This window comes from Calonectris borealis, chromosome 25 (assembly GCF_964195595.1).
Source record: "Calonectris borealis chromosome 25, bCalBor7.hap1.2, whole genome shotgun sequence".
NCBI classification, from domain to species: Eukaryota; Metazoa; Chordata; class Aves; order Procellariiformes; family Procellariidae; genus Calonectris; species Calonectris borealis.
In genome coordinates, this window is record NC_134336.1 from 2,325,910 (window position 1) to 2,352,553 (window position 26,644).

Below are 26,644 nucleotides of genomic sequence, written 5' to 3' on the forward strand. Positions count from 1 at the left end.
CACAGCTAAATTAATAGCCTTTCAAGCTATGATTGCAAATCCTCTATTAAAAAAAAAAAAAGTCATCGGAGGTCTTAAGAAATCATTTGCCACACTACAGCAGGCTGAAGGCTCATCAGATGAAGTAGCTTGTGTATGGTAGTATCACATACCCCGGGCTGAGTCCTAGATCCCGCAAGCAGGGAGACGCCTCATCCAGAAACGCTCGTGGTGCCCTCCGGTCTGCATCTCTGAGACGTTGCATACCCGTGCTGGGAGTTGTGGCTGTCCCCTGGATGGAGACATTTTTAAGGCAAATTTTTCATTGTTGTAAGTGACTCTTAAGTACGCATAAGTTAACCTGTTCTGACTGCTTGAACTACCGAAAGGGAGCTCCTGAGTCTTTCTGAGACACTTTACCACCCTTTCCTTCAGTTTAGATATGAGAGAGGAGACAACGTATTGCTACAAGGGACAGGTACAAGAGCGCAAGGAACAGATTCAGCCTGTGTTTTCCCCTTTAGCAGTGTATATAACAAGAAAATATAAGAGTAACAATGCTCTGTAGGAAATCCAGAACTCATCTGAATTTGGTTAAGTGCATTAAAGATACTAAAAGCATGTGTGTGTAATTAAGTGGAGGCTTTAATCTTTCATATGCTGCTCATCTCTGAAGACCACCTCCCCGCAGATGAAGATATAGTACATAATTATGCACTTAATGGGGAATTAAAGGTGTAGACTTGCTTTCTGATTGGTTGGCTGGCCTAGTTTTTAACTGCTGGAAAAGGGCAGGCCCTTAAACAGAGCTATGTGTCTGTGCGATCCCACGTGCGACTTTGCAGCACCTAGAAGGGTAATTGCTGGGGTGTCCTTCGTTTTATCCTAGTAATGATGACAAGGTCAGGGACTCTATGGCAGTCAGTCACAGAACATGCTGAGAGGACCCTTACTTTTAACCACAGGGCCTTAAAGCTTTCATTTTTTCTCATTAATGGTTAACATGTCCCCTCTATGCAGATGCGTGCACTGCAGTATCTTCAGAGTTTTTCAAAATCTTTCTCTATTTTGAGTATTTGTGCATTTTTATATCTGAAAGATTGCTAAGAAGATAACTTGGTTCTGCAGGCTCTTTCCTGGCCCCTGTATCTCGGTACCTTTTGGATGCAAATGGTTTTAATCTCATCCTTCCTCTCTCAGGTCGCAAATGAACACTTGCAGTAGAGACAGGGAACAGGAGAATTTAAGCCACTTCGACTAGATGAAAAGTTGAACTTGGGAGCACGCACTTGGGTGTCTTAGCAGCGTAGGGAAGAGGTGGTGACGTGATTTCTGCCACGGGCTGACTCGTCTGCGCAGAGCACAGCAGCTTTGCTGGGATGATAGTGGGCCAAATTCAAGTCCGTGCTGTTTGGTCTTCCCGGTGAGGAAGGTCTGCTGTCTAGGGACAAGATCAAGTGCTATTGTCTCCATAGGAAAGACATGAAACTATTGTTTAATTCTGAAGTTTGTGGTCCAACATACTTATTTTTGAATTGGACAGAGGTGGGGGAAACAAGTTACTCACTATTCTCTCATCTTTCCCTCTTAGCGTTTAGGCATAACGAATGCCCTGACCCTGGCGTGCCTGTGAACGGAAAGCGATTTGGTGACAGCCTCCAGCTGGGCAGCTCTGTGTCCTTCCTTTGCGATGAGGGCTTCATTAGGACCCATGGCTCAGAAACCATCACCTGCATCTTGAAGGAAGGAAATGTGGTGTGGAACAATGCAGTGCTCAGATGCGAAGGTAAATTATATCATCTTTCCTACTAGTCTGTACAATGCACCCATGCATTTTTTGTGAAATGAATTGATGGGGATTATTTTTATTAGCTCAGTTCTTGTTACGACAGGTGTTTTTCTAATAACAATAATAAAAGGCTTTGATTTACTGATAACTAAAAGCAAAAAATGAATGGGAAAGAGAGAGACCTAAAAAAAGAGGGGAAAGATGGATAGAAGTCCTGACAGGAAATGATGTAGCTTTGGGGCAGAAAGGAGCCTCTTGTTCAAAAATACTTTAGTTAGGATCCAGTTGAGATCAATTGACTTTCATCTGGCGACCTTCAGATCAGCAGTGAAGGGTTTGGGCCCAGGCTTACGTAGGTATTTAAGGTCATATCAAGTGTGACATTTTGTAGCCCGTGCGCAAAGCTCGCACCAGGGTTGGCCCTGGGTTGGTGCTTCAGCAGCTGCTCTGGAGGAGCAGGGTCCCCTTGGTCCACGAGGACTCAATGGCAGTGTGAGTGTGGTGGGAGGACGGGCTTGGTCTGCCCCGTGGGAGCTCCCGAAGGCTGTGACAGTAACGTGGTCACGCTGCCGTGCGAGGTGTGCGTGACCAGCACCGAGACTTAACTCAGCGGGACATGGGGAAGCACCTGCTGATTAGTCCTGCAAAGTGCTGAGCGGGGGGAACACAAACTCGCACGAACAGACATGCTTTTCTGTCCCGTTTGATTTTTTTTTAGAGGACAATACATTGTAGTTATTTAGGGCTCTAGGATTTTGTACCTCTGGTCCATCAGATCCGGTGTCCTTTTTCCAGAAAAGATTATAATGTGCCTTCAGCTTCTGCTGATGGCACAAGGGACCACAATGTGGAATAAATGCCATAGTCTTGTGATGTCCCTTGTGGTAGAAAAGACATGACTCAATTACCACAGATACGGAAGATTTTTCTGGCACTAGCAGCTACTGAAATGCAAACTGACCTTGCAGTTTTCTCTGCTTTTATATCTAATAATTATTATTTTACCCTGTCCCCTTAGAGCTGCTGCACAAGGTCAGGCTACTGACTCCCACAGATAGAGTAGCAGGCTGCTACATCTTCAGTTTAAGCTGAAAATGCAATTTCTTACTAGCTAGCGTTGTTATTTTGTCTGGTCTGATTATTTTTTAATATGTGGGAAACAACAATGCATGAAAGCTATTGCATGGCAGGACAATACTGCCTGGCAGGGAGGGGCACGTCCGATCGTGCCACAGCTTCCGTGATGCTCTTCACCTGAATTGTGTCATCTTCCTTGTCCCCAGCGCCGTGCGGGGGCCACTTGACGTCGCCCAGCGGAACCATCCTGTCCCCCGGCTGGCCTGGCTTCTACAAGGACTCCCTGAGCTGCGCGTGGGTCATAGAGGCCCAGCCGGGCTACCCCATCAAGATCACGTTCGACAGGTGCTCGCCCGGGACTTCACAAGTTTCCTCTTTGTTTTTGGTGGTTCCAGCAGTGTTGAGTTGTAGCCGTCCCCGGAGGAAAAGGGAAGGAACTGCTCAGCGCTGCGTTTGGCAGCGAGGTTCTCTCTTTCTCTTTTTTTTTTGTTAATAACTTCTGACAAGACATTAAAATTCACCTAACATTCAAGAAGAAAAGGTGGAAAATGGTGATTTTTCCCTTCTTGTTTTGACTAACTCCTGCTAATTTGCAGTGCTGTTTTAGAGACATGTAGGACGCGTTTTCGGAGGCTGGGCTCCCACGTGCTCAGCCTGCCGGGGAGAAGCAGCAGTGAGGATCTTGCCCTGACTCAGGCGTGCCAGGTCTCTTGACTTGCCCTGGATTTCACTGTTTGAGGAGGGCTATGCTTTCTTGAACCTGGGTCTGTATGTCTGAGAAGTGATTGTTCATGTAGCGTAAATGCTTGCAGCTGCAAAGGCTGCTCGGTGTCAGCAGATGAAGCAGGTGAAGGATAGAAAAAAACCAAAATGCGTAGGAGGGGGATGACGTGTTCTCAGCAAGATGCTCAGCCGGCTGAAGGTCGGGCAGTAGAAACGGACTCTCATATTGCCCCGTGGCCTGCGCTGCCGTCTGGTCATTAGAGCACATTCAGCACTGCAAGGAGGAAAAATTAGCCATGCTGGTTTTTCACAGACGTATTCTTGTGTCCCTTTCAGATTTAAGACAGAGGTGAATTATGACACCCTGGAAGTGCGAGATGGCCGGTCCTATTCTTCCCCGTTGATAGGTGTCTATGATGGGACTCAGGTGCCCCAGTTCCTCATCAGCACCAGCAACTACCTCTACCTCCTCTTCACCACCGACAAAAGCCACTCTGACATAGGCTTTCAGATCCGATATGAAAGTAAGTGCGAGTTACTCATGTAATTACGCGCTCTCCAGCAGCACAATGGACTCAATCAGAGGCCCACGGGACTCGCGTCTCCCCTTTGCCAGGCGGTTGGCACTATTACAGTGATTGGAGAAGGCGAACCTACTGCAAGTGAAGTAGCGGTTTCTGCTTTTAGACCATCTTGGTTGTTTAGAGTTTTCTATTCTAGCATCTACAGAATATTATTGATCGTAGGAGGCAGAGTTGAGTTCCTCTGTCCGTTTCGTCCTCTTACTTTGGGGATAATCAGTAGGACTTTGAGGGAGCGCTTAGGAGGGGTTGAACTTGCCCCCAGGCTGATCTCTGCCCCTTGCAGCAGGCTCTGCAGCCGCTGAGGGGTCTGACACGAGTGGGTTTGTTTGCCACAGCTGTGAAGCTCCAATCAGACCACTGCTTGGATCCGGGCATCCCAGTAAATGGCCAGCGCCATGGGAATGATTTCTACGTGGGAGCGCTGGTGACATTCAGCTGCGATTCAGGCTACACCCTGAGTGACAACGAAGCCCTGGAGTGTGAGCCGAACTTCCAGTGGAGCCGGCCACTGCCCAGCTGTGAGGGTAAGGAGTGCAGAAGGGAACATCTGCAGGAGGTGGCAAACGCTTCATTGCAGATCTCCTGCAAAAGCAAAGCAGCAATTGTGAAGTTCACGCTGATACCGATACATGTGTTTTGTTTGATTTTGATGGGTCGGGCTTTGTTTTGGCCTTCAGAAGAACTGATGTTCTTCCAGCTGATGATGGGTTTTGAATTCTTTAACTCTGTCTCCTTTTTGTTGCAGCTCTATGTGGAGGTTACATTCGTGGTTCCAGTGGTACCATCTTATCCCCAGGCTTCCCTGATTTTTATCCCAATAACTTGAACTGCACATGGACAATAGAAACATCACATGGAAAAGGTGAGAAGCCTTTAGCTTAGAGTGGCTTTAGAGATGGACTGGAGGATGGTGGTCGGCGGGGGAGGCAAGTGCTCCCTGTGTAAACCAAGAGTTTGTCTCCAAGGCGGTGATGGCGGGTACCCACGTGCTTGGCCAGTTGTCATTCTTGCCACCACCCAAACATTGTCTTTGGACAAGATGCAGAGGTTTTTGGTGTCACATCTCTTAATCCCTGTAATGTGGAGAGGATTAAGAGGGAGAGATGGTCCCGTATCAAACCCCCAGATCTGAGAGCCTGCGCCAGGTGTTATCTTCGATTTCCGACCTTCGTGGCAGTATCCTCTGGAAAGTTGGCTGATGTTTGGATACCTGGTATTGCTAGTAATGTCACATGGAGGAAGGGCAAGCTGCCACTGACACCGCTGCAGTAATATTTAGTACTCAATAGTGCTTCCGGCCTTATTTTTCTTTGCAGTGCTGGATCGCTATCTATATAACGTTTTACAGATGGAGAAGTGGAAGCTTGTAGTAAATCACTTACAGACATGGGACAGAACTTAGGCTCTCGGTTCCCAGCTCTGTCCTAGTTCTGCAGCTCTCATTTCCCCACTAGCTAGGAGTATTGCCAGCACAGAGGCAAAGTGCAGATCTATTTAGTCCAGTCTCTTGTGCAGCACAGGCCAATCTTTTGTCTTGGAGGAAAATTTCAGGAAAACATATCATTGACAATTAGAGAGCAAGTTTTACGTACAAGGGCAGGAGGTAATTTCTCCTGATCCAGTCAGTATCTGCCTGGGGTAAGCACAAAGGGTATAAACCCTTTATGTAACTTTATGCATTCTTATATAACTGTCTCATCACACTGGATATCAGCACGACGGGAGCTATCATGAGCCAATTTTGCAAATACCATTATTGTGGCAAATAAACTTGTCAATGAACAGCACAGTGCATTAAGGGAACCATCACATGCTGTGAAAAGTATTCTGTTGAGTAGCAGCAATCCGCTCTTCATTAATCCACTCTGCCTTGGATTCAGCTCTCCAATGAGACACTGCATTATCCTGTAGCTAAGCTAAGCACGACACAGCAAACTGGCACTCTTTTATATGAGAAAGTGCAACTCTAATGGCCTGTGTGCTTTTATGCCAACATCAGAAGAAAGTCTTCTGACCAAGCTAAGCAAGGCTCAAAAGAACACGGTGCATTTTCAATTAGTGGAGTTACGCCTACACAAGACTAGGGGCTTTTTGTCCCCTGTCCTGTAAAAGATCCTGCTGTGGCCAATTCAGCAGTACAGGAAACAGCACATCCCTTACAGCAGTTCAGTGTGACGCAGTTCTGGATCATCCAAAGAATTCAGCCCTGGATCTGACCATCTTTGAACCGGACGATGTTTGTCACGCTAGGAGAAGCTGGGTATGGAGCTCTCTGGAAAGCTGGTCCTAGCTTTAGTGGTCTGAAACCTATGAGCCGCTTTGGAAATTCTAGCCTTAGCTGCAGGTAATGAATGTTAGAAAATCAAACCATGAGGTGCTCTGTAAATCCAGCTAGTTGTAGTGGAAATTTATAGGTCTCCAGGCCTTCGTCAAGAGTTTCAGCTCTTCTTACCTACCAGGTTGTGCTGGAAAGGTGAGATAAGATTCTGAGAAAAGAAGTTGAGTGTTTAAAGTAAGAGACTCCTCTATACCAATGAAAGGAGCGTGTTCATACTGTGTTTTGTTTGGTATTTTCATCCCTCTCCTTACCCACTGCTGGTATCCTTCCTTCAAGCTTGTTCTCCAGGAGCTCGTTAGAGCTAATCTACAGCACACAGTGGGATCCCTCTCTGCGCAGGTGCCCTTCTGCGGGGCAGCGGGCTGCGGCTGCTGGGGCAGTGCTTCACCCCCGGGCAGAATCACCCTTCTTGCGTTCGTGGAGCTTTCTGGGCTGGGAAAGCTGCACCCAGGCAGCTGCTTGGATGCAGGAAATCTCCAAATCCAGTTAGAGGTTAGGGCGAGAGGAGGGGGTGGATAGAGGATGTTGTACAGTTACAATAAGCTGGCATATAGCCAAGTTACTTGTCAGGAAAACCTCTCCTTCCTTATCCCTGTAGTTCAGGCGAGTTGTTTATTTATCAGTGCAATGAAAGGAGGAGACAAAGAAAAAGATGTCCTTTTCTCTGTTTTGTGGAAGATATTGAAATGTGTTTAGATGCTGGGCTGGTGGGACTGTGCGTGCACATACATACATGTGCGTACACGTCCTTTCTCTTGCAACAATATTCTGTCTGTCTTAGGGATCTACTTTCCCAGCTGTTGCTGTGTTAAACTCTGTGTAATGCATTGCAACAAGCTTCTCCCAGCTCTTTTCAGCATTCCTGCAGCGTTTCTTCTCATTCTTCAGTAAAGAGCAGTGGAACGGTGTGATCCCGAGTCAGAGCAGTAGCTGCTGAAATGGAATGAATTTAGTCCTTGGAGAAGAGAACAGGCTTTAAAAAAAGGCGTAACAGAACCCCGTTCTCGGCTAACTTCGTTGGCAGTGCACTTGCAGAGCAGAGTCTTCTCTGTGCTTTTCCTTGCCTTTCCGTTCCCTGTTCCTGGAGACCACTGGGTGCATCAGTGATCACTGGGTAAATTTGGGGCTTGCTAAACCCAGAAACCCTAACAATTCTGCGGCGAGCAGGGGATATATTTACATGACTTAAGTGTTTGCCGTTGTACCTGATTTTTCGTGTTCTGGTTTTACGTTTCCCACACTCACTTCTACTAATGCCTTACTGCTTGGGCTTGCAGCACCGCTGCTGTCCCAGCCCTGGGAAGTCTTTCGGTTCCCATAAAATAGAACAGAGTTCAGGGCTTGTGCCTCCCAGTCCACCGGACTTTTCCCTGCCGAGCCAGTGACCGAGCAGGGATGGTCTGCGTCATAAAAGCCAGTCTCAAGTTACTCACTCCCAGATCTTTATGAACATCTCGCATGTGGCCAGCACACGAGTCCCCTGATTGAAACAAGTCGGTTGTTGTAATAGTTATTTTTATGTGGCTGCAGACACTGATTTACTTTATGGACTCAGGAGCTGTACCATTTGAGTCTAAAAGCAGCTTAAGTTTAAAGGTATTTAAATGCTTAAAGAGAGACTATTATTTTTAATCTGAGAACTTCAAAGTGATTTCCCTGTAATTTGTTTTGTTGTTTCTTTTACAGAGAATGGAAAAAAAAACAATCTGCACTTGCAGAGACTTTTTGTGCCACAGTAAATTTCAGACCAGAGCAAAGGTTTAATCAGAGTCCCAAATCCTTTAAAATGAGTTTGTAATTAGCCCTTATGGCTACAGTTACACAGCCCTTAACTGGCTCTGCTGCTGGAGAGGCCTTGTGCCCTGTGATTGGACTTGTTATCTTAAAAGACCTGGAGTCAGGGGCTGTCCTCCCGGTTCTGGGGACTGAATTGTGCTTGTGTTTCGGTGGTGATGTGTTGGTTTCGGTGGAGTGATATTATTTCTGTTCCTTAGATTGGGTTTTGTAAAGGCAAGGGTATAAATTTGCTGTCAGTTGATAAACAGGGAAAACTTCAGACATTTTGTATTCACTGCATCTCACCAAGTTTTCAGGCCAAAACAGGTCGTATCTATTTTCAAATGCCTATACTGCTGGTAAGAATAATAAACATTTGGAAACGGTTAGACATTTCCTACCTTTGTGGAGTTCTGTGGGGGGGAACAGTGGAACTAAAAATCTTCTGCCAGGCTCCATACAATATTTATCTGGATATAAGGAAAGAATTGTCGAAGTTGGGACCCCTTTTGGTCATCACTAAGCAGTGAGTCGCACAAACACTTCTGACCGGGACGCTGAAGGTTAGCAGGGTTGCAGTGAGCTGCGTGGCAGGGATAAAGTTGGGGAGAGAACAGGGCAGTTGAGATGACCCTGTGAGCCCTGCTTCTCCCCAAGCCAGCGATTTCTGTGGGAAGGGCTTTGTATTGGTTACCACCCTCTCTGTCCTTCATTTCTTGGAAGGAAACTGCTTGCACGTGACCAGTAAACCTTCAAAAAGAAATTGGATAGACATAGGGGTAAATGGAATATTCAGATTTACAATTCGATGCTGACAAAAAACTGTTGAGATGGATATTAAATCTCATGCTCCAGAGCTTTAATCAGTCTCTAGGTTGGTCTCATCCTGATCTCCAGAAATTAATGGGGAATAGGGAGCAAGGAGGAGGTTATTCCTCTGATCCTTATTTACAGATTTCCTGTGCTTGCTTTTGAATCAGCTGATGCTGTACTTCGGCAGAGATGGGATGCAGAGCAAGACAGCCCTTGGGTCTCACCAGGCTGGCATCTCTCTGTTGTTAGTCCTTGGCTTAAATGAAGTAACTTGGTCATGCCACTGGGCAGTCCTGACGCGGGCGAGGAGGTAGGGATCTGACTGTGACTAACGAAGACCAGATTACAGCACTTGTGTTTGCGTGGAGGAGTCTGTTCCTCTGCAAACAGCCCTGTCGAGTTCGGTGGGGTTACGAGGAGTGTAAAGCCCAATTCAGCGTGAGCGGGGTCTCAGGGGGCTGCCCCTTGGTGCTCAGAAAGTGTGCAAAGATCTTTGGATGAAAGAAGCCATATAAATGCAAAAAGGCTTTTTGATTGCTAGGCATCGCTTTAGCTTGCTAACTTCGTGTGACGGTAATGTGACAGGGTTTCTGATATAAGATCCTGCCTTGCGTTGCTCTCTGAAAGCTGTCACTGCCATTTTTTGTTTTTCAAAGATGGAATTATTTTCCAGAGAGTAAGCATTTCTAGTTGCATTTGAATTCCAGCATGAAAAATCACCTAGCTGGAGGCTTTTGCAAAAGCCTGAAGTACTTGCTATTTTGTGTCTGTAGGTGTGAAGGATACTTTAAGTAATCCATTACTCCTTTCTTGCTCATTTACAAATGCAGCAAGGTCACAGCCTTCTCACCAAAATGTTTCAAATGGTTGAAATTGAATTTGGAAGAAGAGACAGAATAGTTTTCCTGTGTTTGTCTGTTCTTTCTGTAGCTGGATCTGTTGTGGGTTTTATTTTTGTCAGTATAATCTGGATAAAAGTGTAGGATTCTCTTCGCTTCTAAGATCTGCTACGGCTGGCGAGACCTGGGCTAACCACCCTGACTCTGCATGCCCTGCCAAAATCGGCAGTGGCTGCACACGTGCTTCCCACCGTGTGCCTCGGAGGGGACAGCGGGTCCTGGGAGTGGGTCACGAGCAGGGAAGGGACGGCAGCAGCCCCCTCCCAGCAGGACAGGGCTGGCTGGGCCCTGGGGCGCTGCTGGCCACACCGCTGTGCTGCTGGAAGGGAGCGTGGCTGCATGCGATAGCACTTGGGAGATGCCCCTGCACGGCTCACGCGCCGCCTGTGGCTGAGGAAACGGGTTTGTCCACGCGTGATCGCGCCTGGTGCCCTCCAACCCCCGGGGACCAGCATTCAGTCCTGTCGAAGGAAAGTCTACGAAGTCTCTGCAGTCACACTGCTGGCACGCTTTATCTTCTGGAAAAGCCTCTCGACCTTGATACTTGGCTTAAGTCCTATTTTTCTAGGTATGAATTCCTTCCAGAACATAACTTGTTTTTGTTGTTTTCAAGTCTTCACAACTACAGCTTTTGCTGTTCTTGCTGCCCATATAAAGGTCAACACTTTTAAAATAAAATACTCCTCCAAGCTGCCAGGCTCGGTCCTTTCTGCCGCTGATCTGTCCCTCGAGCGAGCCTGTGTCATCTCTGTTCCTGTGTTACAAAGGCACGGGGATCGAAGATCTTAACTGCCTTTCTCTGTTCTGGGCCTTGTACCGTACCCTTGTTTTACTTTTTTCATCTATTTCATATCTTTTCAGTGTGCTTTTTCTTCTCAGTTGGGCTGCTGTTTACTGGGAAGCAGGGAATCAATACTGGTGTCATCTCCTCAGGCAGAGGAGAGGGGCTTTGGCTCTAGGACAGAGGGGTGCCATATGAAATTGCTGGCTGAAGCCATCTCTGTTTTTCCTCCCCTGCAGGTGTGTTCTTCACCTTTCATACCTTTCACTTGGAGAATGGCCACGACTACCTCCTCATCACTGAAAATACCAGCTTTGCTCAGCCACTGAAGCAACTGACGGGCTCTCGGCTCCCTGCCCCGCTTAGTGCAGGGCTCTTCGGAAACTTCTCTGCTCAAATTCGCTTCATCTCAGACTTCTCCATGTCCTATGAGGGTTTCAACATCACCTTCTCAGGTAAGGACGGGGGGACACAAAGACTTCATTCTTTCTCTTTCCTTTCCGCTTTTCTGCAAATCTTGGCAATAACTGTGTTGATGCAGTGCATGTGATGTGGGTCACTGACGATCACTCCTCTTGTAAACCCAGTAAATTATTCTAGTGTCAACCACAGTACATCCTAAGTAGTATTCTCATTGCAGTCCCCATATCACTAGATGTAGTGATTTTGTCTGCCTTGAGCCCCAGTGGATGACTGGATTGAACCCACTGGAATTAAATCCCGCTACAGAGGTGTTTGTTGCCTTCTCCCTCCTCACACAGTCATCTTTTCTGCTCTGTCTGTGGAGTTTCAGCTAGCATTTTCTTGGGGTATACTTATCCCTCTTTCCTCCAGATGCCTTCCTTCTCTGTTTATCAGAGGAAAATCACTGCAGTAGTTACAGCGTCTCCATTTCCAGCATGGGAAGCTGGGACAGATGGGATCTTTTGGAAGGCAACGTTGAGCAATCTGGACTTCTTGGATAAGGAGCAAGGCAGAGCTGGTCACTCCCATTGTCCGTCTGCTCTCTCTTTTTTCTCTTGGTTCATTGCTCCGCTTGGATGCTCATCCAGTGACCCAGCCTCTGCAGCTGACTTCAGCCTGTCCTAGATGTAACACGTGCTACGTGCAGCCTAGGCCAGGTTTCCATGAGCCTACTGGCATTGCTGGGGAACTGGAGACAGTATTTTCCCTTGCTGGGCCTCCTCTAATTGACCTGCTGTGATAGCAAGTGAAAGCAGACCTGGGGCACGTAGCAGGGCATCAGGGGATGCAGGATTTTGCTGACTGCAGCAACCCTTCTCGCCCCTGCTGTGCCGGTGAAGATCTGGCCGTGCCGAGACAGCTTCTGCCCTGAGTGTTCCCAGTAAGCCAGTCCAGTCCTGCGCTTACTGAACCCAGCCACTTCTGTTACAGGCTTCGACTGTTTGTGATTGTACAAAATGCTGGTTTCTTCAAAGGGAATTCCAGATTTTCAGAAGTTGTCAGTGAAGGGTAGTGTGTGCACGGTGCTCTCGTAGAGAGACTCAAAGAAAGGCACGTTTGCCTACACAGAACAGATCATCACACTTGTAAATAGTCGCGTTGCGTGGGAGATCTCTGGTTGAAGTGCGCAAGGTGTTTAACTGTGTCCTTTAACCCAAAGTCCTACAAATGACTGCTGAAGTGTTTGCCTGTGCACACGTTTCAGAAAATGTAATCTTTACTGCCTGAGTGCCCCGACAAGCCGTTCTGTAAAACAATCAGTTACCGGACAAAAGCTTTTCGTATTGCTGCTGTTCTTTTCTGTATCTCAGCATTCCTCTTAGTCCTGAGGCACCAGCTGCAGATTCAGCCTGCTGGTGTGGAAGAGAAATGACCATTTTTATTGTGGAGCTGGGTGCTGATGTGCTCGCTGTCTTTGACGGGCAGAGCTGTTGCCATAGATGCAGATAAAACCTGCTGCACTGAGAGAAGTGGTTTCTGATACCTTTGTTCTGGCCTCTGAAGTCAGGGATTTGCATATGATACTCCGTGGAAACTAGTCAGAAAGTTTCCAATTAACTTTCATTTTGATGGGGGAAAAATGGGTTTTTGCCTTAAAAAAAAATTGCCTCAAATTATGTAATTGTAACTATTTTCAATGTGTTTGGGGACTTCTTTCCTTTCTTGGAAAATGAAAATGGGAGTCAGTTATATTTTTAGCTTCCTTTAGATATATATGTACGTACTTTGTACTTTGCAGGTCTGTTACTTTCAAAAAATAACCCTCAAAACAGGTTTCCTTCAAAACGTTTTGTGGTCAAAGACATACATTTGGCTATTAGCCAGAACACTACACGACCTTTCATTTAGCAGCAGCTTAAATGTTCTCTTGCCTTCCCCAAGCAGGATGCTGTGTTCATTCATTTTCAGGATTAGTAATGTAGAGGCAGCAGAAATCCCATCCAGATCAATTCATCTTCATTTGACTAAACCAGAGGGAGAATGACAAATTTCCATCGTGTTTTCTCACCACTGATGTCACTTTCTTGTTTGTCTTACAACAGTGATAGAAAATGAGACCTGTTGTATTTTGAGTTCATTTAAATCAAGATCCTGGTGACACGCTGGGGGCTGCGTATTGAGAGTGAAACCCAAGTTGGTCTTCATGGCTCCAACAAGACGTACGTCTTGCTTGGATGCTTCTTCTGCAGCGCTTCACTGCAGCTGGATCAAAACTCAGAGCTCCCTCCTCACCCTCGTGTTCAGGGACTGGGGTACCCTCCCTGGGGAGAACGGAGTACGAGGTGTCACCCTGCTGTTCTCTAAATGTCCGTTTGTCCCCTGTAGAATATGATTTGGAGCCCTGTGACGAGCCGGAGGTCCCAGCCTACAGCATCAGAAAGGGCCTGCAGTTTGGCGTGGGGGACGTCCTCACCTTTTCCTGCTTCCCCGGCTACCGGCTGGAGGGCGCATCCCGCATCACCTGCCTCGGGGGGAGACGGCGTGTGTGGAGTTCGCCTCTGCCAAGGTGTGTTGGTAGGTGGTCATGTGCTTTCATTTTGCTTGGTTGGTTACACTGTGCTGGATTGTTTAGGTGGGCAGGGATGGGTGGCATCCCCCAGGATGGCACCTTTCAGCTCGCAGGGTGGTTGGTGCAGGGATGGGGGAGAGGGAGCTGGAATGAGCTTTCAGCCCTGCAGCGGTGTGGGACAAGGAGGGATGGGCGGAAGGGCTGCAGTCCTCTCCCGGGTTGGGGGGCACCAAGTGCGTAGCAGATGGGGTCACACGCGTCAGCAGAAGCCCTGCGTCTCTGCAGCCCGTCCACAGTGCTTGTACGGGTGAATGAGTCGTGAGCTGTGGGAGACCTATCATCCCTTTTGGGAGAGTTTCTGTAAAACTGCATGGTTTTAAGGCCATCCTCCCTTTGGATCAGTGTTGTAAAACTTAATAGTCCAGACGTGAAAGCTGCTTCTGGATGGGTGATCTTAAGCAGTGCAAGTTCCATGTTAGTATGGATGTCTCTGGGAAACCCCCTCTGGCTTTTAGGTTTTCCTTATCCTCCAGAGATTTCTTGCACCTTACACCTTTCCCTTCCTCTCCTCCTAATCATTGCAAGTCCTTTTTGCAACCCCTCCGGCCGTTATTTATACGAATAAATAAATCTAAGGATCGAGGAGAGGAAAAATCCACCTGCAACACTGAGCTAGTCTCTGGCTGTCGTCCCTGATGCAGATGGGCTACAGTCAGTCTCGTCTGGCCAGGTCTGCAGAGCACCCCCTGCCCTCCAAGCGTAACGGTTAGCGTAAAAGAACAAAAGTAGCAATGTGCTACAGAAAGGAAGAAGGATGCTTCAGGCCTTTGTAGAAAGATTTAACTTTTTTTTTGGTTGTACAGTTTAGTAAGTAGGAAGTCGAGTGCTCTGCTGCTGCCTGGCTCACCCAGAGCCATGAAGGATTCTTTCACATCAGCAGAGCAGATCTCTCTCCTGTTTTTGCTCTGGCAAAGCCTGCTAGGTAGATTTTCCTGATCTGTGTTAGCGACCTTTGAGGCCATTGCAAAGAGAGCGTCCCAGCAAGAGCCAGTCTACTTTCTCAGTCCGTTGAGTCGTGTCCTGCTGAATGCATTTCCCAGCGCTGCTTAATGCTTGGGTCACGGGGTTGCATCATCCTGCTGTGACAAGCAGCCTCTTCAGGGCATGAATAATAATCAGGTTGCAGAGAAAGCTAATCAGGGGAATAGAAATCAGAAACAATCACAACAAAGCTTTAAACTTGATCCGCAGACATCATCACTAACTGGACACGCTGACTTCCATTTGCCAATTCCCTGCTGCAGCTGGCTTTGATTTAGCATGTTGGTTTTATAACAACGGGTCAAATTCACTGTCTGGTGATTTGTGCAGAGCTCTGGTGGCAGGGTGACAGCTTTTTCCACAATGTCCCCGCTGCACACTCAGATCTGTGTGCTCACCCTGGATATAGATGGATATTGGAGACTTGCCCGTTAAGATCAGAGGAGATTTAATTGGTTTTCCCAGACACTTTGTATTCAATTCCTGTTCTAGAGATGGGTCTCGAGAGAAACGAGAGCGGTTTGTTCCTTCAGCCAACCCCTCTCTCCAGGGTAGGAATGCTCCCCACCAACTGCTACTTCAGACCAGATTCCAAATGGTGATGTCTCCAGCATCATCCCTGGTAATCTGTGCTAAAGTGAACGTCCTGCTTTTCATACGCGGCAAGAGAGGAGGAGAAAGTCACCTCCAAAGTACCTCCTCTCGGTGTATCTGCTGCTGCTTCCTTACTTCTCCCTCACGCTTTAGTGGAGGACCAGGAGAGGAGGCAGAGTCAGTGCAGAAAGCTGCACGTGCGCCGCGATGCTTTCGCTCAGCTCCAGCAACTTTGTATGCTGGGAAGGACCCGCGGAGAGGAGGCAGCCAGCTAATCAGAAAAGCTGTTTCCAGGGCACGTTGGAGCGACTCTCCCCAGCCGTGCATGCAAAACACCAGGACTCACAGGAACAGGGAGCCAGTGTTTTACAGCTGAAAATCTTCCAGGGTAAATAGGCCGAGAAAACAATGACTCGTGGTTTGCTCATGTGGGAGCTAATCAGGGAGTAACGGGAAGTCCTAAGCACATGGTGGTTGCAAGGCAGATTTACATGTGTTGAGGGATTGTATGTATGTGTAGCAAACAGGCTGCCGTGGTCCTAGCTGAAACGGGGCTCTCAGACAAGGCAGCAACTGCTGGCAGCAGGCGTCCTCCAAGGAGGACATCTTTTGGATGCCGTTTTGCAAGTAGGCCCTCAAGCTGTGGGGGAGTGTTGTGGACTTCTGCCTCCTTCCTGCGGTAACGGCAGGTAAGAGCTCATTTTCACGTTGTCCCACGGGCGCTGGTGGAGCTCAGTGCGATCGCAGTAGTGCTGCGTCTTGCACGCAGGTGCACTTGAATGTCTGTTCACTACTTCATGTGGTGAAGACATGCCCATAGCAGTCCTGTTATACTCACTGTGGCATGCTCGTAGGAGCAAGAGATTGTGTCCTTAAAAGCTTGCAATTAAAATACATAAAATACAGAGGTGAGGGATGGTTGTTGCTATTTTCCAGAAGGATTAAACTACGATCTCCTGACACCCGAGATAGGTCAAACCTCCAAAGCGCCATCCTCTTCCTTCTCTAACGAGGATCATTCTGCCAAGTTTTGAGTCACACAAATCTTCTAAATTAAAATTTGGCTCAAAAGCAAATGCTGTTCACACTATGCAGAGTAGAAAAGGAAGCAGGTCTGGTGAAGGAGCAGAGAAGTCTTACTAGAAAAATGTGATGGAACAGGGACAGACTGCAGGTCATAGTGAATAATAACAGGGAAAGGACTCTTTCCTTCTTTCCTTTCTTCCTTATTTCCTTCCTTCCTTCCTTATTTCCTTCTTTCTGAAGTCATGGCTGTTTATAACCTGTCATAGGACATAAACTCGTCTCAGGGAAGGGAGAAACAGTTGCAGTCACATTAACTATCCCTGCCCTTCCAGTTCCCCAAGCAAGAGGTATATAGGGATGTCCACATCAGCATTTCCTTCTCTGTCCCCAGCCCCTTCTCTTTTGAGCAAGAAAGGTCAATTTTGTCTGTGCCACAGAAAAACCTGAGCCCACTGTGGTTCTTTGAGTGACGTTCTGGGAGGAAACAGAGATATGTAAATTTGAGCTAGTTTCTGAAGCTGAGAGGCAAAAGGATCTCTGGTTTTCTCTCTTTGTCTAATGGGAATGGATGTAATTGTTAGCTGCAAAGCTGGGAAGAAAAAAAATGCAGGGAGCCAAGGGACAAGATGTCCTTTAAAATAGTGTCAAATGATGAACTGGAGACCTGAGGGCAGCATTAACAACAAATAAGGTCAAATTTTGCCCTCTTAGCTTTCAGAAAATTATTTTGGGGAAGATTTTGAAATTCAGACATAGCTTTATCATTTGTAATTATTTGGAAGTTTCACTAAGCATATCTTTCTGCACAAAGAACTCTGGCACTTGCAACACATTGGTATCAGCAATCAGTGGTGTGCTATGTTGACTGTTGGATGAATACCATGATTTTTTTATATATTATATATATAGGTATAGGATGAGCTTTGTATAAATATGGAAAAGACTTTAAATATTTCAATCTAATATTTTATTTTCCTTCTGGTTCATGAATCAGGAAGGAACATAGACACAGGCAGTGTTTCGAGCAGGTGGTGGCTTCCCAGGGATTTTGGAGTGTTTTTCTGAATTGGGTCCCAAGATAGCATTTGAGCACGCCAACTTTCCGTGACTCAGTTTCCCCATCCATATAAGGAGAGGGTATTAATCTCTCTTGTAAGGCACCTGAGGTTTATTGATGATAGAAGTGCTATTAAGTACTGTTTTGTCTACTGACTGCCCTTGTAGAGTCCATGGATGTGTTAGCAGATGGGTATAGGAAGGTGTGAGCATCTGTGGCTGTTTGGAGGAATCACCTGCATGTGTTGTATGGCTAGAATATACCTGTGGTTATTAAAATGTGGTTTTGTGTCTTTATATAGCTGAATGTGGTTCCTCTGTAACTGGAACTCAAGGTGTTCTGCTGTCCCCCAACTATCCAATAAACTATAACAACAACCATGAGTGCATCTACTCCATCCAGACCCAGCCAGGAAAGGGGATCCAGCTGAAAGCCAAGACTTTTGAACTGGAGGCAGGAGATGTCCTCAAGGTAATTCTTCTGTCTCTAGCAATGAAGCACTACCGTGCTGCTAATGAGAGCAAGGTCTGAAAGGGAAGTCATGTTCTAAAATTTTAATGGAGTTAGCTGAGACTAGTCTCTGGAAAATGCTGCCCAGGCAGTGCTGACAGTGCAGTGGTAATCTCTGGAAGAGTGTCATACTAGGAATTGGGCTGACATCCCCCAAAAAGCCCTTCATAGGGCTGCTGTAACCCGTAGTCACTGCTGTGTCGTTAAGTGACTGGCACGGCTGTTTTGGAGAGCAGCAAAATTCCCACGGACCAGACTGAACTTCAGGCAGGGCAGCTGGGCTAGAAAATTGTCTGCGTGTATGCCCTATAAGGTTAGAGCACGACACAAGACGTGATACGTCTGTGAAACAATATCTTCTAGCCCAGGGACACTGGTCAGCGTGTGTCACTGCTGGGCTTAAAAACATACTGTGTAATTTTAGGGAATCGGCACCTCTGAACTTCATCAGCTCAGAGCAGTCTCTGGCAGCAGCACTAAGGCAGTAGTGAACGTCCTTTGCACTTCAGCCTAGCGGGTTATTTGAGGCTTCAGTCTGCAGATGGATGCGTAAACAAATTCTGTATCCATTAAAAATGTAGATATCTTTGCCATGTCGGTGCACCTTCTGCTGTGAAGTGTTCCCTGAGATTTAGAGATTTGTTGGAATGCCAGGGGTTCGTTCTTTGTAGCTAAACTTCAGTTCTTATCAGCATAGTTGTACAGGGGAAACTGTTAACGCATGAGGAAGTGTGAGGTTCTTAGCATCATTTTTGTGTTTTTTTAAGAATCAAGGCTGATTTGTCCCAAAAAGGGGTTTATTTAAATGCAGAACTCCAGACTAAGCTCTTTAGCATTCCCATACTCAGTGTTAGATTAATCTGCATTTACAAGTTTCAGGACTCTATACAGAAGGAGACAAATCCAGGCTGAGTTTCTATTAACCACAAAGAAATGGTTTTGTAGGAGGCATTAATATTACAAGATGTGTGCTGCTGTGCTAAGCCATCTTCCCAGAGAACTCTGTCCTTATTTAAGGGCCATACTTCTGCACTGCAAGATAGGTGTAATCCACATATTTTCAGCACACAAATGACTGGAAAGAGAGAGATTTGCAGCTAATGCAAAGAATATACTCGGTGTGAAAGAAATGATGTTCTCTCAACAGGTTTGTCATCAACTTCTCATCTGCTCCTGAGGAAAGTTACTATCAATCTCCACTAGTGAGAAGTTGTTCTCTATCCTCATAGAGAGTCATGCTATCTAAAAGAAAGAAGAAAAAACATTCGTGTTTTTCTTAAATAATAGCGGGGTCAAGGCACATCTGTGAGTCACTGTAGGAAGAAAATATTTTCCCAGTAGCTGTGCTGCATGCTGCACCTTTGGAAAGAGAGCTTAGTTCAGAAAACACAGCCCTGAGTACAGCATAAGCTCGGGGGTAAGGAGAAGGATGCGGATCCTCCAGGGTATGAATCCCGCTCCTCGGATGAGCAGCATCGTGAAGTCTCGTCAAGTCAGACTCTTAGTTGGGATAATTTCACTGGCTTCAAAGGAACTGTCCCTGTACGCACTCATGGACGATTTGGTCCCTGAAGTAGCAAACAAAATATGTTTTCCAGTATGTGTTTCTTGTCCCTCCCAGGTCTACGATGGCAGCAATAGCTCTGCTCGCCTGCTGGGCTCCTTTAGCCGCTCTGAAATGCTCGGCACCAGCATAAACAGCACTTCCAGCAGCATGTGGCTTGAGTTTATCACCAACAGCGAGAACACGAGTAAAGGCTTTGAGCTGCAGTTTTCTAGTAAGTCCTAGGCCCATGTGCTTGTGAGGTGGGAATCTGAGGTGTAGTGGTGTATTTTTGTGTTACAGTTGCATGACTAGAGGAAACGGTCCTTTCCATAAAGATCTTGTGGTCTAAAGTGGAATTGGAGTGGGGGAGATGATTATGCCGGCAAACCTTTTCTGTTGTGAATGAGGCAGTGGCAGAAACTTTGGATTGAAGCTGAGATACCAGATTTCTGGGATCTCATTCAAATATTAATTAGATAAATATTAATTTTCAATATGGTGGTTTTTCTCTCCAGCAAATGATTTTAAGAAGAAAATATTAATATGATCCTGTGTTAATATCTCCTGCCTGTTAAATATCTGATGAAAATGGATGCTGTTTCTCCTGCTCCAGGTTTTGAACTCATTAAATGCGAGGACCCTGGCATCCCACAGTTCGGCTACAAGGTCCGTGATGAGGGTCACTTTGCTGGCAGCTCTGTATCCTTTAGCTGTGACCCTGGCTATACCCTGCGAGGCAGCAGGGTGCTGGTCTGCCTGACGGGGGAGCGGAGAGCATGGGATCAACCCCTGCCAACCTGTGTAGGTGAGACAACCCTTGCTTTCCAGACATCCTCTAACAAGGACTTTGCTTGTGGGCATCACGCTGAACGCCCTTTCTTCCTCCTTTGCTAATACGTATGATGTTAACTCTGATACTGATTGCACCCATCTACATTAATAAAGACCGTGATAAAGATACTACGTAGGGCACCTTTAGATTGAGAGCACTGATCTCTTCACAACTTCTGCAAGCAGTCTTAACGGGAAACACGGTGCTCTGAGCACAGATTTGACAAGGTTTCTTGCTTCACTGCACGAGTCTACTGCTTTTCCAGTCCTTGTCCTTTCACTTGAATGTGTTAAACAGAGTGGCAGTTTCTGATAATGGCAGACATCAGCGTGTGTCCAGGCGTTTGACAGTTCAAAGTCATGTTTATTTGAGAGCTATATGACATCTGATTCCAGATCCTCAGATGTTTTAATTCCCTTGGTCTTTTCGTAGCTAAGTCCTGAGTTCCCTTTTACCTGTAGCTCTCCGGAAGGATATCTTCTTGCTTAGAAAATTCTGATATTAAGTTTTGCGTATCTAAATGAAGTGCTGTTGGTCTGTTACTTGACGACTTCATAATTAGCTAGTGTTTCTAGGACATGGCAAAGTTCTCACAGACCTAGTCCTCAGAGATCTCAACAAACAGAAGGCTGCTTTCATCGTTATAAGTGATGTGCTCAGACATTGGCACTCTGTATTCTCCCATGAGTTAGGACCATTCTTTATGCGGTAACTCTGCTGAATTTTAGCCTTGATTACTGAGGTAAAAAGACAAATTTCTCTGATTTATGCATCTTCTTAACCTTTACTCTATTTGCTATACGTATATTACATGTGAATGGTCGTGTCTGTGTGAGCACGTGGAAACTTACAGAATTTTAATGGGTTCATTATGAAAATGTATTCAAAATCCTCATGTTCTTTTGAGGTTCATTTAGCAGATCCGTACGTATAGTTGGCCTCTTCATTTTATCACACTGATGAATCATTAAGACTTTTTGCAGATACAGGCAGAAGAATGGAGCTCTTTCACCCCACCTGGGTGAATTGGGTAAAGCAGGATGCTGGCAGGCTCTGCCTTTATTCACTACAAAGTCAAAAAGGTGGAGGGAAGCTTTCACAGCATGTCAGGTGTTAGGAATATGCACAGAAGTGCAGAGTTATTTGATAACTCAGTCTTTTAGCTGAATTAAATGCCTCTATCTTTGTTTTGTAGGCTTTAAGAATCTCTTTAAATGGCAAGAAATACTCCCTGTTGTATTTGTAGGATGAGATTTGCAGTGTTGCCAAGTAAGAACCGTAATATGTCATGAATCTTGTTACTAACCCATATGTTTCTTTCAGCTGAGTGTGGGGGTACTATCAAAGGAGAGTCGTCAGGACGGATACTGTCTCCCGGCTACCCAACACCTTATGACCATAATCTGAATTGTATTTGGACCATAGAGGCAGAAGCTGGTTGCACGATAGGGTGAGTTGGGCCGGGTTATTGTACCTTGTTTTTCTTTCCATGTGCAGCTTATTTTTCCAGAAATAGATCGATAATTATATAAGGCAAGTAGAGAGGATGCCCTGCCACTCTGAGAGTCCCAAATGAAGGAAGAAAGGCTGGTTTATCTCCTTGCCAGGTTGGACAGAAGCGGCATCACTTCTCCTTTCTCTTGAGCTTTTTAGCCCTGTATGGCCTGTGCCAGTAACGGCTATTGTGCCATGGGTGGTGAAGCTGGATTATTTGCTATTGCTGCCTGTGATATTACTGTATTAAAATAACATCTAAGAGCTTTTACGGGTGTGTACAATGTAAGTGCTTTTCACCCCTTTCCTTAATGGGATGTGTTCAGCAACAAACATTTTCCACCAGATTAGTGTTGAATTTGCCAACAAAGTTTAATATGTGTCCAAGTGACATAATCCTAAAATGAGGACGTATATATAAAATTGCTTGGAAGATCACATCCCAGGAAAGGATAAATGGAAGGCAATTACAGGTTTGGTTCATTTCCCATTCATGCTGACCGAGTAAATTAACACCGAAAGGGATGAGCTCTGTCACGTTACGTTTGTGAGAATGAACGGTCAGGTGTGACAGTCCCCAGATGTGAGTGGACAGCTGGAAAACTGAGACCACAGCACTTAGGCTTCATCTTCTAATTGCATTGTTTTATTGTTTTAATAATAAATAGAACACATAAAATGTAATTGTCCTCCCGAAGGAAAAGACTCAAGTTGGTTTCTAAACATCTGGTCTGTACAGAGACCCAAGACTCTGTTCTCCTCCTGCTCCTCTGACTTCTCTTATTGTTCTGTTGCCACTTTCCTGTTGGAAAATGGCAGTTTGAAATGTACTTTGTTTATAAGTTATGTGAATTTGGCAGTTAGGTAAGCATGGTATTGAGAACATTTGGCTCGTTAAGTTAGTGCAGTCACCAGCAGAATCCAGGCAGTTTCCTTCATCTGTGGTCCCTGCTGCTTAACCCCTGCTCCCATGCTGAAGTTTGCCCAAGCCCTAGCAAGCCATTTCAGTACTGCTCTGTGTGTACCTACATATTTCAATCCAGCTAAAGCCATCTTCGACAGAAAACTGAAGTATATTGGCAAGTAAGGTTTTTGCTAAGTGATGGGACTTGAGGGGGAGAAATGTAGATTATAAGGTCTATTCAACAATAATCCTCTTCTCCCACGAGCTCTCATCATAACTTCTAGTGCTTGTTAGCTGGTGTGTCAGCCCCATTTCTGGGCTGACCCAAGACCTGTTGCTGTGCCAGTCCTGCACTCCTTCATTGTCAGTGCCCTTTTATCTTCACCATGGCTTCCTTGCTGCATCAGCACTCATCATCTCTTCAGCGGAGACCGTTAATCGTGTTGAGCTCTATGGTGCTTTTAGTCGATGGATTTATGCTGGAGATAGATCTGGTACAGTATTTTAATTTTTACTTAATGCAGAAATTCCCTCCGTTAGCTCCGCTCTTCAGTATGGTTCAATAATGGATGGTTTCTGGTATGAACACAGGAGAAGGAGCGTAGCCAATGCAGCTTAATTGCTGTACAGCTTCCAGCTGAAGTCTCTTTTTTTCATTCTCCTGTAAAAGATTCTGAAGAATCCAAAGATTTTTTTTATAGGACAAAGTAGACATGAGACCCCTTCTTCTCCTCCCCTCCCAACCCCCAAAGTGTAAGAGCACCCTCATCCAGAAACTGCTTCAGCAAGTGAACTTTACTCGCACATGTAATCCATATCTGCTTCTGTAAGACTACTCAAACGAGCAGAGCTATAGGCTTGCGTTTGCAGGATCAGCCAGAGGCTTGGAAGGGGCCAAGACTGAAATGAAATGATGCCAGGCAATAGTACGGTAACATACCTTGTGACCCTTCCTTTCATCAGAGATGAAAGCTCCCTTCCTCTGTTCCTTTATTTGGCAGCTCAAACAGAACAGGTGATCTCTGGGTAGTTGAGCACACATTTTCAGCAACCTCATTTTTATGGTAATCCATTGGAAAAATAATCCTCTTCACACATGGTACAATTGTATAAAGCTCTCATTTATAACTTACATTAAAATTAATCACCAAAGCTTTTTGAATAAAGCTGTATCTGCACAGGACGAGAGGAAGGAGAGAAAGCTAGAAAAATTAGTCTGTACACCATTGCCATGAAAGTTGAAGGGTTGCACTTTGAGAGAGGATTCATTTTTGCATGTGCAGACACACGCATGCACACGCACATAAAATTACAACTAAAATGACTTGGCTTATCTGTGAGACTCTGGGGAGAGAAAGAAGTGGGAGGGTGTACTGAAAAATGAATGAAACTTGCCTTTGAGTATTTCTTGCACAGCTGAGAGCAGTGAATACACAGTTAGAAGTGGCAGTGGCGTTTTATTGTATAGCAGTGATCTCGGTGTCATAAGAGAGTTTAATGATAGTGCTAATCCTAGTTTAATGGATGGTGCTGTATTTGACAGGTTCCATTTTTCACAGTCTCATCTAGAAATATGAATGAGAATATTGGGATATTCCAGTTTGCTTCCTTGGAGATTTCTAGGGACATAATATTTAACAGCTTTTAAGTTTGGGAACCCTGTCCGGGCTAGAGGGAGACAGCGGGCAGCCCTGCAAACTGCTGTTAGTGTGAAAGACCTGCGGCTTTGGTGCAAGCTATGTGGGCATTACCAGCGTGTCAAGCTGCGTTCAGCTGCCGAAGCCAGCTCCAGACGGAGCCCTGCCTCTTGCACAGCAGAGCCAAGCTGGGGCGGCCAGAGCTCGGATGGGAAGCGTTAGCAGAAAGAGCCCCAGGTGGGTCAGTCAGGATGTGGGGTGCTTACTGGAGAGCTGGGGCTAAATGGCTCAGCGAAGATTGTGCAGATTGTCAGTACAGAGCTGGTCTCTCCTCCTCTCTGCTCCTTGCTAAGCTGGGAGAACTTTCCCTCTATCACATATGTATATATAGCCACAATTCCTAATTTGCTTTTTGCTGTATTTTTATGCATGTAATTGGGATTGTCAGAGTGCAAGAATAAAACACTCTTCCTCTCCGTTGTCTGCTAAACCAGTGTCTCTGTCTTGTCTTAAATTAAGCCCTGCTGGGAATAGAATCAGGCTGATAGAAAAATCATGCTGTTTGGTTACAGCTGTGCCTGTTGAATAGATTGATTTGCTCCAGAGCACACCAGTTTTTTTAATAAAATCGGCTATCCCAACAGACTCCTGAACCAACTGGTGCTGGACAACCTGTGCCTTGCCACTGTGTCATCTGGTTATCAGGCTAAGGCTTCTCCTCGTGGTGAAGCCTTGCCTGCAAGTTGTTTCTTAAAAATAAATGAGGGAGGCGAGTTTCTGTGGGCAGCCTTGGTCCCACGGGGAGCCGGTGGTGAGCTCTCCCAGGCGGTGGCAGTTCCAGGGTGTCCCCCTGCCCCAGGTCAGTCTCTGCCAGCATCTCCCTGTTTCCCAGGTCTTCAGCAGTGAGTTTTCTCTGGCAGTGCTGGCTAACTAGAACCAGTTAGCCTGAGAGCAAACGTAATCAGGCCAATGCACCTGTGGAGGACAGCTCTGCTATGATCCAGTCTTATTTTCCTCGAGTCTAGCTTTTTTTTGCTTTGCTCAAGGTCTCTGCTAGGTAGATTTATGATTCAGCTCTTTTGGTTTCTGTTGGATTCTGTGGACATCATTTTGTTGCTGAGTACATTGCAGTGTTTTGGGGTTTTTTTTCCCTTTATAGTTCTACCTGATTTATTTATGTTTGCCCTGCATAAATGGGAAAGCAGCCAAGCGAATGCTTCCTTGTTTTCCTCCATGGGCTGTCAGGGTTTTAAGCACAGTACCTGATTGTTTGATTTTTCGCAGTACAGTTTATAGATTTCTGTCCCCATTTCAAACTGGCGTGCCTCGAGTTACCCTGTGTTAGCCTGATTTCATTGTCTCAGATGGTATTTCCCCCAGTGATAATGTGGCAATGAAAAACAGAGGCAATTAAATGCCTTCTCTTCAGTTGGCGTTTTAAGGGCAGGAGCGAAAGGGACTGAACCCTGATGTATCGCAGCCTTTAGTTGATAAGTCCCTTTGGTGGAACAATAATAATGACAGTGTCTTACGCTTAGATGGTGCTTCTGATCTTGGAAGATCCCAAAGCTCTTTGCAAAGGCTGGATTCATCTGTTTTGCATCCTTCCACAACAGAGGTTGGCTTGGTGGGGAGCAGTGCATGTGATATCCCCCCCAGCCCAGGGATGGAAGAGGGGAGCTTCCCACCTGGGGTTGATGTTGGGACCAAGTTTGCCCTGTCTCAGAGTGCCACCAGGCCTCTCCTGGGCATGAAGGGAACTTCTGACCTTCTCCCATCCCCTTAGGTCCATCGCTGGTGCAGGGTCTGGAGTGAGTTTCCTCAGCGTGATGACTCCTGCCAGCGTCTTGGGCTTTCCCTGGGGAGTTTTCTGTGGAAGTACCAAACAGACATTGCCCTGTTCTAGTTTAAAAGCAGAAGACAAGCTCTGAGGAGTACTGCTGCAGGCAGTACAGGACTAAGGAGCATTTGCTGCATATGCTGAAGGCCTTGCAGCCCTCTGTCTCAAGGGCAGACAAAATTATAAAATACTCAGAGTAAGGAAATGAAATCTGCATTCAGAGCATTGTAATAAACACCTCGTTGAGTGCACAGTGTAATTTCACTGCCAGCCACCAGTTTCTTAATTTCTGTTTTCTCTCCCTTCCCTTCCTATTGTGGATTTTGGAGAGCTGGCTCATGCTGCCTCACTTTTTACTTCTTGCTGAAGTTACTCTGTTAGCTGATCTAGATGCAGTTTTGCAATATCCAGAACTTTGTAAAACATGTCA

At 46.0% G+C, this 26,644-nt stretch overlaps 1 protein-coding gene across 1 annotated transcript in view; it reads left to right on the forward strand.

Annotated features, from left to right (window-relative positions):
* Positions 1-26,644, forward strand: part of CSMD2 (CUB and Sushi multiple domains 2) — a 307,900-nt gene that overhangs the window by 188,061 nt on the left and 93,195 nt on the right. The window contains 11 exon segments of the mRNA XM_075173206.1: positions 1,571-1,765; positions 3,052-3,190; positions 3,905-4,092; positions 4,488-4,676; positions 4,898-5,014; positions 10,999-11,214; positions 13,550-13,738; positions 17,753-17,922; positions 19,583-19,739; positions 20,121-20,312; positions 21,663-21,789. Of these exon segments, the coding sequence (XP_075029307.1) occupies positions 1,571-1,765; positions 3,052-3,190; positions 3,905-4,092; positions 4,488-4,676; positions 4,898-5,014; positions 10,999-11,214; positions 13,550-13,738; positions 17,753-17,922; positions 19,583-19,739; positions 20,121-20,312; positions 21,663-21,789 (1,879 nt within the window).